The 19,177-nt window shown below is 40.6% G+C and overlaps 1 protein-coding gene and 1 long non-coding RNA gene across 2 annotated transcripts; one reads left to right on the plus strand and one right to left on the minus strand.

The window, feature by feature from the left end:
* Positions 1-497: 497 nt before the first annotated feature.
* c1ql4a (complement component 1, q subcomponent-like 4) lies at positions 498-14,899 on the minus strand. Its single transcript, XM_017487439.3, has 2 exons — positions 13,318-14,899; positions 498-2,791 (listed from the first exon to the last, which is right to left on the minus strand). The coding sequence occupies exons 1-2, from the start codon at positions 13,852-13,854 to the stop codon at positions 2,612-2,614; spliced, it is 717 nt and encodes a 238-aa protein (XP_017342928.1). The 5' UTR covers positions 13,855-14,899; the 3' UTR covers positions 498-2,611.
* On the plus strand, positions 4,248-18,555 carry LOC108276090 (uncharacterized). Its single transcript, XR_001814832.3, has 3 exons — positions 4,248-4,260; positions 16,803-16,849; positions 17,520-18,555. It is a non-coding gene; the product is annotated as an uncharacterized LOC108276090 (long non-coding RNA).
* Positions 18,556-19,177: the final 622 nt, after the last annotated feature.

Genomic DNA, 19,177 nt, shown 5'->3' on the forward strand with positions numbered 1-19,177 from the left:
GTTAGTTCCTAATGTTAATTACGTTATAACAGCGATAAACAGTCACAAGCCTGTCATTTTTTTCTCTCTTAAAGTTAATCAATTTTTTTTTTTTTAAATGCAGCTTGTCATGTTAGGGAGAAACTGGAAAGTGCATATTTCTGTCGTGAAACGTACTGACTTTTACAAAACGCTGACACTCAAGAGTCCTTTCATAAATGTTACATAAACGTCTCCATACAGAAAGTGTTTCCATATCAACGATTATAGGTTTTCTTTGTTAAGTAACAACACATTTTGTGTCCGTTTTACATTATTAGCCTTAGATCATGGCATGTTCATTGTCCCTGTGGAGTTTTTACTATAGAATCAGTAACAAATCTGTGATTCGGAGTACAGCCAGTTATAGAAAATGAATCACCACCTTCTGACCAGTCAGATTTCTTTTTCTTTGACATATAGATTTCTGTACAAGGGAAGAAAAGAGTCATTGTTATTTACACATTCTTTATTATAGAGTTGTTTTATGAGAAGAAATGGAGCTTGTTTTATGGATATATTGATGTGTATTGACTTGTCTCCTGCCAAACCCCATTGTGCACACAATAACTATAAGATTTCCATCTTTTCTGTAATGTAAAATTACACAGTTCAGTAGAATTACAGGAACACTGTATGATGCAGAGAATCTTTATCATCATTTCTGCTTCAACTGAAACATACTGTTACAAACACTAACACCCATATACTCATGACTGCCCTAAATGTTCATTCTTAAAAAAATCAATTTTGAGAAATTATTTAAATAACTCATTTGCAAGAAAGGCCCCTTTATCTGGCTTTGATTTAGTTTTACGAATACATAAAATGCAATATGATCAGAGAATTAAAATAAATCCATTAACAGTAATTATTGGTACATATTTTTTTAAATACCGGCACAATTTATGCTGGAAAATGTATTATACACTACAGGTCAAAAGTTTGTGGACACTCGACCGAAATGTTTCTCATGATTTTAAAAACCTTTCGATCTGAGGGTGTGTGATTAAATGTGTGGAATCGGTGTCGTAGACAGAAATATAATCGTGCCAACATGTTCATTTCTTTCATAAGAAAACTAACATTTTATTTACAAAATGATATTTTTTAAACGGAAGACTCGGCGCGAAATATTCTGAAAAGCAGCCGATGAGCGTCCAGCGTAGGTGTGAACTCCTTTAATAGTGTTTAAAAAGCATCTCAGGGAAATTCCTCAAGAAATCCGTCGAGAAAATGCCAAGAATACATTTCTGCAAATTCTAGGCAAAAATGGCGTCGACTTTGAAGATGATAAAATATTAAATGCTTTTAATTTATTTTGGATTTTTTATCACAACATAATTCCCATAGTTCCATACGTGTTACCTCAGAGTTTTGATGACTTTATTATTATTCTAAAATGTGGGGGGGGTGGGGAATAAAAATAAAGAATGAGTGTGTCTAAACTTTTGACCGGTAGTGTATATTACTCTTGCAAAATTAGGATTAATAAATGATAAATTGCTGCTAATGTTGCTGCGTCTCTTTTTTTCTCTCCAGATTTTATTTGCGCAGTGATTTAGCATTTAGTCATTTTAGTGATTTAGCCATCACCTTTTCAATTATCACATGACAAGAGCTTAATAAAGCATGAACAAATACTTTCAGCAATGAAGCCATTACATTTAATTTAAGGTCAGTGCACTTTATCACTGTTTGCTTTTGTAAGGCAATAAAAAAAAAAAACAACACACCTCTTGGACAGAATCTTACAATTATGCTATTTTTTTGGTCAAATTTGATCATTAGTCAAGCCAGAGATAGAATATTTCTACACTAAACCGATATATTAATGGTTTATTCTGGGGCAAGGTGTTTAGACACATTGAAAATCCATGTTCTCACACACACACATACACACCCCCGCACGTCCATGCACACAAGCCATATCTCCAATTCCACACTGACAGCCAAAGCGGTCACTTTAAGTCAAATTAATTGAACCAGGGAACTTAGATTAATCACAGGCCCACAGTGGTGGTGTGTGCACGCATACATATGTCATTGTATTGAATTCCCATTGCGCCACGCTATCCAATCAGTCCTCTTGTTAGTGAAAACAAGACCATGGAAATCTTTTCCACCAAGCCTCAGTCGTGTGTATAACGGCTTTGTCCAACTTCAGGAACGTGTGTTCGTAACTGTGTGATGAAAACTGAATACTGAAGTGAGACACGCAAAAATGATGCCACTTGTATAACATCAACACATGTACACCTAATGCTGCAAGTGCCGAGGGAGGATAACACTCCAGTAGATATATTTCTATATGCAATATCTATTAGAAACTTTTTTTTGTTGTTTTTTTTTTGGAAATTTGCATTCATATAAGTAGAGCATATTACCATCAATTGCATACGTGTACAAATAACATGTCAGAAAAAAACCTGCTTAATGAAAGCAACACGTTGCTCATGATATCATATCAGTGAAGCCCTTCTGCTCCCAGCAACAAACCACATATATGTTTCTCCTTTCAGGTCTGTTTAGTGTGTGTGTGTGTGTGTGGAGCAGCATTATGAGGTGAAAGAGCGGCAGGGCTGATGGATAGTCAGTCAGGGTAGATGAGGAACCCGGAGAAGGTGCTGTATTTGTTGGTGTTTCCCCCGTGGACTTTCCCCCCATCTAGCTGCACGCACACCTCGTCCCCTACATCCAAATGCAGGATCACACTGTTAGAGGCGTAGTCATAATTCTGGTCTGCATCCTGGGCGATGGCACTGGCCCTCACCTGTCACTCAGAGAGAAATAGAGGCACGGTCAGAGGAAGGACAGAGACGCTTACAGTTCACTCTGTCATCGTCCTTATATGCGCAACAAAATGACCATTTCTGCCAGACAGAACAGCATAACACATCCGTGTAGGACATATCATTTGTATTTCTGTATGCCAATTTTTAATACTGAATAATAATAATAATAATAATAGCAGTTACTTAAGTCAAAAAAGTACCTACACACTTGCCTTGCATCAACAAATCTATATTACACTGGATACCAAAATGTTTGCGTACACCTATCCATGCACTTGCTGAACATCCTATTAGATTCCTTCCATTTTTTGTAACATGGTTGTGAAGATTTGCCCATTCAGCCACAAGAGAATTAGTGAGGTCGGACACTGATAACGGATGAGAAGATCTGGTGGCCTGATGTGAGTTCCAGTTCATCCCAAAGGTGTTCAGTGGGATTGAGGTCAGGGCTCTGGCCATTTGTCCATGCAGTGTATATACTGTAGAAGTCTCACCAGCTTCCTTTGATAAACCGCCCCAACTCTTCATGCTTAACAAGTGTTGCATGGCCTGGATTTACATATATTTACCTTTTCATTCATTAACCACTTTATCCTGGTCAGGGTCTTGGTGGATCTGGAGCCTATCCCAGGAAAACTGGGAGTGAGGCATTAATTCACCCCGCATGGGACGCCAATCCATCTCAGGGACAACCATACACATTTGCATACTTATTTACACCTTTATTTAGCATACTCCACATAACAACATGTTTTTGGCAGTGGTCGAGAACAAACAAAAACCCATACAGACAATAATCTGAGCTCAGGATTGAACCGGCGACCCTGGAGCTATGATACTGCAACGGTACCTGCTATTTGTTTGTTTAGTTATTTATTTAATGAGTTATTTAGTTATGCATGCTCAATACCTACGTAAAAACTTTGATCATCTTTACAAATTAGCTAGGATTTAATAATGAAAAACATGTTGAAAAAATTTAGGGTGATTATAATATATAATAAAATGATTATGATTACTATGATCATTATTATTAATAATAATAATAGTGATATTATTATTATTAATAATAACACTAAGTGATTATATCATTGTATATATTATTACATGACAACTACTTTTCATTTTCAAGTGAGTGCTTTTAAATTGTCTAAATATATCCTATGCATAAAACAACAGAATTCAGGTATCAGAAGCATGCACACAGTGTCCCTGAGTCATACCTGTACTAGTCTGAGCATACTCACTATACTCGTCTAGTGTCTCCTGTAAATTGGCTTTTTAATTGTGTTCCAGGTTTTTTCCTCCTGCGTGGTTTTGTGGACAGCCCGATAGCAAGGCCGGCAAAACTAAATGGATCGAGGTTACTTCCATACTCTCTAGTATCGATCTCCTGTAAAGCTCCTGCTCGTATGGTCCAACCTGTGGAATAAGGCTTGCTATGGAGGTGTGTAAACACACACTGTATCTCTTTCCAGTATCGACCTGTTGAATTGAGAAACACATCCTGTGCCCATCTTTCAGAGACTGCACTGCGCACGCATGGACTTATTTAAATTCTGCATCAAGGATCTGCCGTATCGACTCACTGGAGTGGATCTATTGTTTGTTAACATTTTAAATTGGGCTTAGTCATGTAGACACACAGACATATACACTCGAACAGACTCTACAATTAAGAAGGTTCAGAAAGCTGTGATACAATTGACAAAACTTCATGTTCATTTGGCATGATGTGATTTGATCTATCTGATGCGCTGAAAATTTTCAGGTGAAAACATTCATATATGTTTCACACAGAGACCTTTAAAAGGAACCTGACCACACCCATGTTAAAGAGTCACAGAATTTCAGACAGACTAGCTCTAATGACTGTGGTGGTTTTCTTACCATGAAATCATATATATATATTTCCTAAATGCTAGGTTAGATGATTCTGACATTCTGAACAATTCTCCACGTAATTTATTGAGTCTTAAAAAAACTGGTGTATCCGTTGCCAGATTCCAGCCATCGTTTGTCAAGTGCTTTGCTCAATGACTAACTGCGGTGCCACCACTCAATCCCTGTCAAGCTTTGCAGACAATCTTCCCTAACAGGCACACTCTGGGGGAAAAAAAAATATTCCAAGAGATAGCCATTTGGATTAATTGTTTACCGTATATCTTAGCCTTTTTGTAAGCGCATACACAGACACGTTTATTTTAACAAGTGCCTTTTTTTTTGTAGCATGGAATCAGGCATAGATTCAGAACATGTATATTCAGTTACCCTGATCATTGCTACACATTGATATAACGTTACTCTATGCAATTTATTAAAACCAACTGGTGAATATGTGATATGTCATATTTAAATATTGCCCATGATTTATTTTGTAATATTACAATTTATCAAACCACTCAGAGAAAGCTCTTGGACAGAATGCTCTCTAAAATTGTGCATTGCTAGATTGCGTATATTGTAGTCGAACCCAGAAGCAATACTGTGACTGAAATAAATGAATCTTTGTCAGTGAACAAATTACAGGCCTTAAACTGTCTAAAACACTAACATAGCCACTCACTAAATAACTTTCCTTCTGATACACAAATATTCCTAAACCTTGAACACTGAGACTTGGCGAACTTCGTACTCACAGTAATAATGTAACAGACGCACTCTATTAGCACTTTGCTACAGACTCTGGCTGCAAAACAGCTCAGTCAATAAATTGTAAATTGACTGGAGTGTGCTGCCAGTAAGTTACGTTATCATTGAATACTGATTTTTGTGACGTTAAAGGTTTTCCTACCAGAATCTGCTGAGCTTCATTTGTATGAAATCAAAAACAATGCTATCTAAATAGGCTGATAAAACAGACTGTTTGCAAATCACTGACCTTGAGCAGACAGTATATGAATGTGGGCTGAAAAGGAAAAATCCAAAAGGGCTGAAATGCTGTCAGCGGAGATGCTCAATATAGAAAATATGTCATTGGTGTGTGTGTGTGTGTGTGTGTGTGTGTGACAGTGATGGCCTGGCTTCCTCATCTCATCGACGTCAAGAGCATGTCATTGCGCTCGTTAAGAGTGCCGAATAGTGAAAAGGGCCCCTCTCCCCCTCAGGCATACTTCCACGCTCAATACCAAAATGCAAGTGGTCACTTTAATTAGCCAACACCCCAGCGCAGAACATTTAAGCCTGTTTCTGTGCCCTCATCGATTACCGCTTTCGGGAGGGGTTACGTCGTGTGCTTCGGACCAACAGCAGGCGTCAGGATCAACCATCCTCAGGGCAAAACATACTTTTGCTCATTCGGTCTGTTCCGGCATTTATCAAATATAAGTGAAATGTTGGGTGGGGGGGGGTGATGTGAGTGAGCGGGAGATGTTTCAGGATTACTGTGGACTGGAGCGGAGATGGATATTGACAGAGGAGCGAGCTGCTTGTGAAACACCACACTGACTTGATCTCGGCTCTGGCTGTGAGCAAGGACCCTCGGGCCTGCCGGGGGCTTGTTCTGCCAGCGCCTTTCATTACAGGGGCACCATTAAATGAAAGAGAGGGAAAGAGGGAGGGAGGGAGATGAGGAAGGGTGAGAATGAGGGGCGCAGCTGCATTGGCATTTTACACACAAGCAGAGATGTGAAGCAAGAGGCAGACAACAGACAAGGCGAGGGAAGACGGAGAGCGAGAGAGAGAGAGGGAGAAAGAGAGAGAGAGAGAAGACCAGGAGGGGTAGGGATAACAGACTGATCAAGCGAGGCTATTTTGTAAGACCAAAGAGATGTGAGGGTATATGAAGTCTTGTTTTTATCAGTTGCTGCTGTGCTCCAGTGGTAATAAAACTGACAGGATTCATTCCGTGTGATATACAGGCCTCTTAGATCGGAGACAATGGAAAACTCGCTCTTAAACTTACCTAAGGGACCAAGTGCATAGCAGCGGAGTCAGAGGGGAAGCCAATGGGTTGGAAATGGAACATTTATTGAATAGCTTTGCCATCCCCCATGAGGTGTACAAGATTAAAGTGAGACAAGCAATCACTTGAGTTGTTCATAGAATTATGGTGTAATTGGGCTGGTGATTTATATTTATGGGTTCAAGAATATACCATCCATAAGACATTATTATTACTTATATATGACCAATAATGACCATGGTCAGTATTACAAATTATGCATAAGGATAATCAGATGGAATGAAAGGATACTCCCAGATCATTATAAGTTCTTCATTCATTACTGTGATTCCAGTTGAATATATTTGGGCATTACAGAATGTCAACTCACCACAGCCACTCATTATACCTCAATTGTATCATGTCTATGATGCTGCTTGAGGAGACATTTATTACAGTCATTAACAGACAGGCGATGGCATTTATTACACAAGAGTGCAAGAAAGCTTGACCTTTTGGTGGTCTATTAAAGGACTGTATGACAGTGCAGGGAAGGAAAAAAAACCCACGAATGGTTAAATGAAAGAGGATAAAATGCGTATTAGTCTACTTTATTCCCTGGATTCTGAAATACATAGCAGAGCCATGGGACTATGAATTAAAAGATTAACAGCACCGGGGAACTTAATGATGAGGATGAAACAAATGTTCCCGTTTAACCAGAGATGACATATAATCCCGCTGCTGTATTGTGAATCAAATCCACATTAGCATTAAGAAAGAGATGCTGGAAAAACAGCTCATTATTCTGACCATACCAGAACAATAAAGATGCCACCTCTAACGCTTGCGCTGTCATCACCACTGAACAAATCTTTTCATGATTCCACATCTTTCATCTACTGTTACTCCATCATCAGAGAACAGACTTTAAATAGTGGTTATGTAACCTCCGCATGACAAATTGTCCTCACCAGATACGAGAGGAAAAGACGAAAATGCGCAAGCAAATCTGACTGGACAAATCGTATTTAATTGATTAAGTAGCCTTACACATGGGCAAGTAAACATGACAGATCTGAAGTGATAGTGTTGCAGCACTAACTATCCACGTTCCCCTAATACGTGCTAATTAATTCAGTTCAGCTGCAGCAGGTGCTGAGATACAGCAAACAAATGAGCAGGAAATATTTTTCAGCATGTGACCACCAACATAACTGCTTCCCTCTTCCATCACATCTTACCAGTTGTACTGTAAAGTCCAGCTGAATCCAAAATGAGGTGGTAACATCAGCATGCAATTATAATTCCACACAGCTCAAGCTATTCCTAGCGTATGTTTGCTTGTGACTTTTACACCCTTGCCCGTCAATGCTATTTACATTTTACCAGTGTCAAATTGTGACCAATGCACTGATTTCAGTCTTGTAACTCATGGTCCGTCGGATGAAACTCTAGTGGGGTATTATGGACGAAAGGTCATTTGAAGGAGCTGAAATGCCAGCAAGATTTACTTAAGGCAATGGATTAGCAGTCTTTGGCAGACTCACGGCTCTGTCACAGCATAGGCACACCCTTGGGAGCCCTTAGCCTCCCATGGCTAGGGTCCGACTTCCAGCAAACTGTCTCAGCCACACGGCCGAGTCCCTCTGAGAACAGCTTTCACTGTCCATCACGACTGAGGCGCAGACAGCTCTTCCAGATGCACGCTGCAGCACCAAACCAGGTGAAGCAGTGTGCAGAATACACCCAGGAGGAGCCATCAGAGACTCCCTGCTTTAATTAACTCCCCGACGTCCATCGACATTCATAAGTTGTAAACAAACTCTAACGTCTACCTGTAGTCTAGGTTTTTCTTGGGTATGTTTTATTTTCCCAGACACCTTGTTAACCTGTCTAGCCATGGCATGACTGTTTCTCCATCTGTCTCTGTGCCTTGTCTCAGTCCACTGTCTACAAGTCTCAATTGAGCCATCTATCTTGCTCTTTCTGTCAAATGGCACGTCTGCCTCGGTTTTCTCTTCCCATCATGGCTTGCGCTAACGCGAATGCATCTATTCCTCGGTTTGTTTCATATTTCGCTCGTACACTGCGGTCCCCAGGACACCTAGTGGGCTGCCATATTGTTCTCAGTCTCATCTGTTCCAGTACAACATGTTTTCCCTGAACTGAAGCAAACACTGAACACCGGCACTGTACACAGAACTTTTCCTTGTTACCCAAAGTGAAATAAAAGTATTTCACAGATTGTATAATCATGCTGAGGTTTACCTCCAACGTTAGCACTGTTATTGTAAGACTCTTACAGGAGGATCATTTTGTTCATATACAAATCTAACCTTTTAAAAATTAACATAAGGCTTGTAATCCCTGAAGTTTGGTGCCTCCTTTGAGATGACACCTCTGGGAATTCAATTCTCACAGCATCTGTCAAAATCATTCACATGATTTTTTTATTATTATTATTCGTGCACAGTGTGGGGCTGGAGATATCTACATTCAGAGAGTGCTTTCAAATTTAAATTCTGCGCTATTTACTCATTTACTCTTTACTTCACTGATATAGCCTGAGGTGTTTTGCTGTGCATATCTGTTGCAAAGGGTTTTTTTTTTTCTCCACATTACATTACACTAGTTAAGCCAATGCTACACACACACACACACACACACACACACACACACACACACATACACACACATATATCTGTCTGTCAAAAGGACACAAAGGCCATCAAGCCTAGTGAAGTAGAGCCACCTGATGGGTTTGAGATAGACGGAGATGGTTAAATAATTGAATTGAGTGAAAAGATAATTAATGGGCAATCAATGAAATACAGAAGAGGGGGCATGGGTGGTGGGCAGAGGATCCAATCTAAGGGTTATGAATGATTTAATAGTAGGAATGGATGTGCATGACAATACTAAACTGTGCAGGGTGGTCATAGGACCTTTTTAAAGTGCTTTCACTCCGAGCTCTTCACGCGATGCACCCTCACATTCAGACAGAACGACTGACAGTAAAGAAACAGCACTTTTCCACCTTTCATTCCTTAACAGGTATTACATTTTGCATGTACGTCTGTCAGTGCACCTTTAGATTTTCCCTTCAGCGTAGCAAATGGAAATGGGGGTGACTTTATCACTATTGGTTTTACAGGATTTATCTCTCAAATCCAGTGCAGATTTATAAAACACCTTTTTTTCTGCCGTCCATGTCTTGCCTTTAGTCTTTAATTAGTGTCAAGGGACTAGACAACTGGATGAATAAGCCGTCAATTTTGCACTCATTATTTATTTAGTTGACATGCAAACTGGCTCATCCACACCTTGACAGTCATATCAGCTTATGCCTACTGCACCTCCCTTAATTTGATCATCAAGTAGAAAAAATATTTTTAAATCAGACAGTCCTAAAATGTAACTGTGAAAAATCAGAGTTTTCGAAGACTTAAAACTGGTAAGATAGCGATTTATTTTGTTGACATTTTCAACAAGCTTGCTATCAACAGTAATAATCAGCAATAAATGAATTATAAACTGTACTGAGTAGCCGGTTTGTTAGATACACCTACTTTCCAGTTGCACTCGTTGGCCATTTAATCAGGTGTCCTTTGTAAGTATACAATTACAGTCTGTAGCTCATCTGTAGCTATGCATAATTTGGTAGTGGGTATGGTGCTTGTGCGAGTGAATCAGACACAGAATCTCAGCGGGGGTTTTAAACACTACGTACACTTACTGCCCACTTTATTACACACACCTACCTTGTTAATCCACCTTGTAGGTGTACACTACGGTTTATCTTTTAGGAAGCACAACGTGTGTTAACTCTTATATTCTGATACTCTTAACCCAGCAGTGGGGTGTTTATATATATATATATATATATATATATATATATATATATATATATATATATATATATATATATATATATATTACACAACCCCAGGAAAAAATTGAGGATGCTCACCCAGCTTTTTTACTTTGTTGCTCCTCCGCTGGCTTTTATGATGGCCTGAATTCTTTGAGGCATGGACTTCACTAATGAAAAACAATCTTCTCCATCAAGCTGGTTCCAACTTTCTCAAATAGCGGTTGACAGATCAGCTTTGCAGAATGGAGCCTTGTCATGGACCAATTTTAAAAAATTTCCACATAAAATTTCAATCAGATTGAGATCCTGACTGTTTGCTGGCATTTTGATGTCACTGAGTTGATATGCCTCTCCTGAAGAAAAGCTTTAACACTTTTCGCTCTGTGGCAAGATGCATTATCATCCTGAAAAATGACTTCATCATCAACAAACCTATTTTCTGTCGACGAATGAGAAAAGTGTCCAAAATTTCACCGTACACCTGTGCATTGACTGTTGATGTCTCCCCTGGTCCTTTACCTGACATGCAACCCCATGTCATAAATGAGTGGGGAAATTTGATTGTTTTTTCAGACAGTCGTCTTTATATGTTTCATTAGAACGGCACAAGAAAAAAGTTCCAACATCATCTCCTTAGACAATGCAGATGCGTGATTCATCACTGAATATCACTTTCATCCAATCATCCACACTCCAGGATTGCATCCCTTTAGCCCACTGTAACCTTATTTTCTTCAGTTTAAGTGTAAGTGCTGGTTTTCGTTTGGATTTTCTACACGTAAATCCCGTTTCATTCAGCCGATTTCTTACAGTTCTGTCACAATTACTGACTCCTGTTTACGCCCATTTGTTTTTCATTTGTTTTGCTGTGCATTTTCTATTTTCAAGGCATATTTCTGTGAGTTTTCTATCCTGATGTTTGCCGTCTTCTCTGGTTGAGCCGTATGTTTTCCGTTTATAACCTTCCCATTTTGTTTACACTTGCACCAAATTTTAGACACAGCTGACTGGGAACAACCGACATCTTTTGCCACACTCCGTGTTGGATTTCCAATGTTTTATAACCCTTTCCATTATTAGAATTGACAACTTTCTTGTTGGGGCCATGTTTCCTTTAAAAAAAAGACCAAGATTAAGGTCTTAAAGCACCCTCTTTGACCTGCAGACTAATTTGCATTTTTACACATGTGCTTTTATAAGGTGATTCCATAATTCATGGCATGTTTCACAAAGCCAGAAGGTTCAGCTATTAAACAAAAATTGTTTTGTGTCATATATATATAACACAGAACATATAACATATATCATATCACATGTCATATATATATAACACTTCAATTAACACAGAATGGTGCAAAAAACATTGAGTGAACAACAATCAAGGTGGAAACACCTTGATAAGAGAGGTTAGAGGAAAATGGCCAGATTGGTTCAAGCTGCCAGGAAGGATATAGTAACTCAAATATTCACTCTTTACAACTGTGGTGAGCAGAAAAACATCTCATCATGCACAAAACATCAAACCTTGAGCTGGATGGGTCACAACAGCAGAAGACCACATTGGATTCCATTCCTGTAATCCAAGAACAGGACTCTGAGCCTATCATAAGCACAGACTGACCCAAATTAGAAAAAAAAATCACCTGGACTTTTTCTAATCTTCAACCATCCAGTTTTGGTGACTATAGACTTCTTGTCAGCTCAGACCAGTCTGGTCATTCTCCTCTGACCTCTCACATCAACAAGGTGTTTCAGCCTGCAGACCCTCCTCTTAGAGGATGTTTTTTTCCCCACATGATTCTGTGCAAATTCTAGGAACTGTTGTCAGCAGTTTCTGAGATACTGTAACCAGCCCACCTGGCACCAACAAACATTAAACAGTTAAAGTCACAAAGATCACCTTTTTCCCCGATTCTGATGTCTAATGTGAACATCAACTAAAGCTGTTGACATGTATCTGCATGATTTTATGCATTGTGCTGCTGCCACATGATTGGCTGATTGGCTAACTGCATAAATGAGCAGGTATACAGGTGTTACTAAAGTGGACGGTGAGTATATCTTCATTTATTTATCTCTAGTAGCTACATTTACAAAGACATCCTATACAGTTGTGTGCTTTCACTTTCACTTTGTGGCACCAGTTTGAAGAAGGCCCACATATGAGTGTGATGGTCAGGTTTCCATATACTTTTGACAATTTAATGTAGATAGATTTTTCAATTGTATCCAGTACACTATCTGGCCGCTTATTTATTCTCTGACACTTCTGTAGGTAAGGCCAAGACCCCAAACATGTTGCTCCTTACTCTACTGAGTCGATGCAATAGAAGGAGAGCGCTAAGAGCTCATCTCCACCATGGACACATCTGATACTTTGCATCTTTCCAGGAGACACAGACTCTGCTGTTCACATTAACAGTAAAGGAAATCTAAAGATCAAAATACTAAAATGACTATTCCTTACAGACTTATGTCTCATTCTCATTAGATTTGACCACCAACTTTCTATGTTGTTTCTCATTTTGAGTCATTTTATTCAAAAGAACACATTTGTATGACATTATAAAGCTGCTTATAAATGCTAGCTTCAGCAGTCATGGACCATGTGCACTATGACGTATTCTTATATAGATAATCCTGATACTTAGAAATCACGACAACACCAGATGTAAAGATGGGCACATAACCATTCATAACTATCATCCACAACTGACTCAAATGTTTAATAAAAATGATCTCACCTGTCCATTTTTCTTGAGGTCTGCCCACATGCTGGTTCCATCTCCTCCTCTCATGAGAACATGGTAGGTGAAGTAGTAGATGCCAGGGAGGGGACAAGTGAACTTGCCAGTAGTGGGTTCATAGTAGTTGCCCACATTGGTGACCACATCATCGAACTTGAGCACTTCGCTGCCCTCGTGCTGCTTCCGCAGGCCTGCGTAGAAAGCAATCTTCGGTGTGTAGATGGAGGGCACGTAACCATTTGGACCAGGTCCTGGGGGTCCTTGTGGACCAGGCTTTCCTGGCTCACCAGGGGGTCCTTGTGGACCTGGGGGTCCTGGAGGCCCTCTGTATCCAGACTTCCCTCTTCGGCTTGTGATCTCAGGAGGCCGCGGTGAGACAGATGTCAATTCCTGGCCATGTTGCGATGGTGTGTAGGGGTCACAGACCATGCGACAACTGCCAAGCATTTCATAATGACTCCCTGCACTTCCAGCTCCACCCCCTTTGGTGCTATGGACCAACAGAGGTATGGCGACCAAGAGAATAAGCACCATGGCCACACCCACTGCCGCCCCTATGACGCGCTTGCGGCAGCGGAGCCGGGAGGCGGCCAGCGCGAGAAAGTCCTCCTCTCCTTTGGGCGGAATTGTGCCCGCCAGTGTGGATGGTGTGGTGCAGAAAAACACACTCTGGCAGTATGAAAAAGGGAATTACGTTTTTCTTTTTCCTGTCTATAAAAACGAAAGCCAGCAGCAAAGCTGTCTAAGGAAGGTTAAGAGCAATGGGGACAAGAATAATGGATGAATTTATGGATGAGGTGAACAGAGTGAGAAGAGTGTGGAGCATACAGAGAGGAAATGGTGCTGAGGGATTATGGGGAGGAGAGGAAGAGAGCCTGAAGAGTGACAGTTGAAAATATGAGGAAAAAACAAAAGAGTACAAAGATTCAAGTGAGCTCTGGATCACTTACAGTAGTGGATTTACCGCAGTACTATGAGCACAATTACTGGAGTGGTTATATTATCCAAATTTTGTTGACTTGTAAAGAATTTGACTTGCTTTTCCTTTCTTTCATTTCCCCCGTTATAAACTTTGTTGTTACGTATACCTTCTGCTAGGACACACAAGTGTCTTGAAGGCTCTCTTAAATCACAAATCAGTATGAATGTTGCCTCACAGCTCAGAAAACAGCCTCTTTAGCAGTAACTGACACACAACAACTGTCAAATTGAGGGCATTTCATGTTGTGTAGTCAGAAAATAATATGTTTGAAAAAGCAGGATTTACTTTTTTTCCTCCGTAGATATATCAAGGGCTCACTTTAGGACATGGGAATTTCAATGTTGCATGAGAAATCAAGTCAAAACCAGTGCTTTGGAATTCTCTCGTTCAGAAAATGGCTCTGTGTATTTGTTTCTCGGAGTTCTGGCTGAGCAAAAAGTCTTTGCTGTGTTAGGATATTACGAAAACGTCTTGATTCAGAGACAGATCCCGGCTTTGCATGGGAAATGTTACAAATCCATAACTGGAGAAAGAAACAAATGAATGATTAAATCAAATGAAACTCCATTAAACGTATCATTATACACTATGCTCCAATTTAAAGCTATTCACATCAAAACAGTACACGTCATTATGCATATTATTTCACCGTAAACTTTACCATACAGCTTGTGCATTATACATTCCTTTACACTCTACACATTTATAAATTTACTCATTCATATAATTATGCACATCATTAAATTATAATCCATTATTAAACTATTTCATTATTATACATAACATTACACTAGACTCCGGTATTCTGTAGCCTATAAATACAAAAAGCCGCACACCACTTAAGTGTGGTCTGTCTGCAGAAACTTATTCATTTCTATAAAAAGTCAATAATATGAATAAATAAATAATTTACTACAATTATTTTCACTAGTCTTGCAGGCTTCCCTCCATGTTGTCATCCAGAGAAATGTAATAGCCTATCAATATCAGTGTGGAAATAGCTCTAGTGTGTTTATCTATATCTATATCTATATATAATATATAATACAGGCCTGTATATTTCACCTGTTATTTACATTTACACCTGGATGTTCCCAGAGTGACGCACGTGCAAGTTAACAACCCTCCAGCGTCACGCGCAACTTCGAACGTTCAGTATAATCCGTTGTTTAAAAAGAGAGAGAGAGAAAGAAGAAAAGTTTTAAAACACTTACCGTCTGGAGATTTGCGTTTTCTCGTCCTCTCTCTCTGGATGAGGAGGATGAGGAGGATGAGGACGATGATCCCTAACCGCTGAGAAATTGAGTTTCCCTGTCGCACATTCCCAGCAGCGACGGTTAGTAACTGTGCGCGCGCGAGCGGAGAAAACAGCGGCTCGCTCTCAGAGCTCGGGGAAGCGCGCGCTCAGCTCCCGTGGACTTTGTTTTTACCCCCCACCCCCCACCCGCTCGCGCGCGGTTTATCTTACTGCAGTATGATGATCTAATATCTGATGTGTCTGATCGCTAACGGAGAGGGAAAGTCGACACGGCAAGACATTATTCCCTCAAAAAAACAACCAAAACTGCGCGAAAATAGTGAAAAGGGTTGAAGGGTTGAAGTGTTCGCTGCTCTAACCGGTAGTTCACTTCTTCAGAAAATGGAATGCATTTCAAAAGAGTTTCAACTTGATTCGATGTGATTTTTTTAGCCGATTAGCTGAAACAGGTCTGAGCGGACTGAGCCGAGTCAACCTCTCTCCAACACCTGTGAGATTTCTGCTCTCACCCTCCCTCCTTCCCTCCTTCACTAACTCCTTCACCTCTCTCTCTCTCTCTCTCTCTCTCTCTCTCTCTCTCTCCTTCCCTCCCTCCTTCACCTACATCTCTCTCACCCTCCTTCCCTCCTTCACTTCCTCCTTCACCACTCTCTCTCTATCTCTCCTTCCCTCCCTCCTTCACCTCCATCTCTCGCTCAACCTCCTTCCCTCCTTCCCTCCCTCCTTCACCTCCATCTCTCTCTGTCTATCTCTCTCCCCCCTCATTCTCTCTCTCTTTCTCTCTCTCCTCTCTCTCTCCCTCTTTCTCTCTCTCTCACACACTTTTTCTGTCTCTTTCTCTCTCTCCATCTTTCTCTCTCCCTCTTTCTCTCCCTCCTCTCTCTCTCTCTATCTCTTTCACTTTTTCTGTCTCTTTCTCTCTCTCTCTCCCTCTTTCTCTCTCCTTCTTTCTCTCGCTAACCCCCCCCTCTCTCTCTCTCTCTCTCTCTCTCTCGCTCTCTCTCTCTCTCTCGCTCACCCTCTCTCTCTCTCTCTCTCTCTCTCTCTCTCACTCGCTCTCTCTCTCTCTCTCTCTCCCTCCCACCAGCAATAACAATTGCACCACCAGCTTAATTGTTATTAAAAACGTTCTTGTTAACAGACAGCTTCGTGTTAATCTATAGTTCATATCATATCTGTTCACATCTCTGTTACAGAAAACTATTTAAAATGAACTGTTTTCTCTTTATTTTATTTTCAAAGATTGATTTCTGCAAGAGAAACACATCTGTGTTGTGGATAAGGAAACAGTGAGTATTTTTCGAGGACAGTGTGTGTGTGTGTGTGTGTGTGTGTGTGTGTGTGTGTGTGTGTGTCCGTGTACGAGGTCTTTTAGACCTCATTAGTGAAGGACACTGAAACCATTGTGCTCACACACACACACACACACACACACGAGCAACACTTTCCAGTTGTCATCTCTTGCACAACATTCTGCATTCTGTACAGTCCTTTACGCATCACAATAAACACACCTTCCTCATGCTCTCATTTAAAGCTGCTATTCGTCTCCTTATGCCTTTTGCCCACTCATTTCACACACAAACTCATTCTACAACCCATTTTAGAGTGAAATATTAACTCATTCGGACATGCGTCTAATAATGGAATTAGGTGAGATGATCTTTTGACTGTTAGTCACGGCAGGCGACATTGTGTGAAAGCAATCGTGCGTCGATAATTGTGCTCGGTGAGAGTAGATTTGCATGCAGCATGTCTTCGGACTGCCACTAACAGTGTTTAAATATGGAGTTTCTGCGCAGCTCCATTGAGAATTCTGTGTAACTCATCTGATCTCCCTTCTTCCCTGTCAGGTTTAATCACACATCTGCATTTTTAAAGTTTAATGGCGGAGGTGGGAGCAGGGTGAATGCATATCGACGACTTTTTTTTTTCCCTCTTCCTTCCTCCTTCTTTCAGATGTGACCAGTGCCCCGGGGAATGGAGGCAGAAGGGAGTGTGCAGTGGGAGAGAGGACAGAGGAGCCTGGGAAGATCTCCCCCAAATAATGAGCGGTGAGATAGAAGTGACTTTGGATCTTGGGGGATTCGACAGACACGTAGATTTGGAGTGTGTGTGTGTGTGTGTGGGAGTGTGTGTGTTATTGTTTGTGTATGTGTGTGTGTTTTGCAGTCTGAGTTAAATGGTGTGTCAATTCCACTTTGTGAGTCAGTCAGTCCATTCCATTAGACACACAAACACACACATACACACACGTGCACACACGTGCACACACCCACACACACGCGCGTACGCACACGCACACACACACACTCTCTCTACTCCAGTACAGTTGTGGCCTCTGTGGATGCATAATCATTGCCAGGAGTCACAGGCAATATAGTGAGAATTGGATCTTTAGTGCCTGTTAAAATATTACTGAGCTGATTAATATTGAAATATGCACGTCTCTAAGCCGTCTATCCCTCATTTTCTTTCCCACTTTCCATCTATTTCTCTCCCTGTCCGCACCGTTCTCCTTCATCTCTCAATTTCTCCTTCGCTATTTCGGCTACTTAGTCGCATTTCGCTTGAATTAGCAAGACGGCTTGATGTGAATTATTTGAAGGAAGAGTTTGAAAGTGTTTGCACACGTTTGATGTTCTCTTACATATTTTCGAAGCCCGTGGTCCCTGTTTTGAATTGTTATGCTGACCCGTCTCATATATTTTGAATGGAAAGACATAAATATAGCGGCAGGTCACAAGTTAGCCTAACCGGAACACCTAGTCGGTGATGTGTGACCTGAACAGTCCATTAGTCACGGTACGCTCTTATTCATGCCACGCATAGCTTTATGTCTCTAACTGATTTTTACACTACTAATTAATGTTTCACGGTGCTGTTTATAAAAGCCAGAGGCGCCTAAGGAGGTAAAGGGCATGGGGTAGCATGGATCATTACAGAGTTATGGTATTTAAATTAGCCCCCCCTCCCACCCTATTTTCATCATCACCTATCCTTATGCATATATGGATGTGTGTGTGTGTGAGAGAGAGAGAGAGAGTGAGAGAGAGAGACTCAAGACTGCTGCAGGCCTGTGATATCAACAGATACAGCAGAGAAATTCTCCCACCAAGATGGTCTCAAAGTTGTGAATTCAGTGAAGGCCAGAGTGCAGGGTGTGTTTTTGCGGTAGTTTCTTGCACCTCCGTTCATACGACATATAACTCAGTTGCTCTTGCTTGATAAAAATTCATAAAGATTTTGCGTCACGTTGCTCTCGCGTTGATATTTCACAGATGCACGCATACATGTCCATTGAAACCAAGGGAATCTGTGCTAAATCAGTCATGTCTTTTTGTTACACGAATCCAATAATGCTAATTTCGCCCGCCGCGCTATTTGTGATTTGCGATTGCTTTCTGTGGCATATAGCATGAAATGTTCTTGGCTTGTTAAACCCTAATTGGCTGTAATCGTTACTAGACTCTTCAAATCCATACTTGGCTCATAGATCTAATGACAAGACTGGACTTGTGTGTATTGTGTATCTATCTGCCTACAGGTAATGTGGGATGCTGATGTTATGAGGATATCAAGCAAAAATGAATAAGGAGCTAAATACTGATGCTTCA

This window comes from Ictalurus punctatus, chromosome 15 (genome assembly GCF_001660625.3).
Source record: "Ictalurus punctatus breed USDA103 chromosome 15, Coco_2.0, whole genome shotgun sequence".
Lineage (NCBI taxonomy): Eukaryota > Metazoa > Chordata > Actinopteri > Siluriformes > Ictaluridae > Ictalurus > Ictalurus punctatus.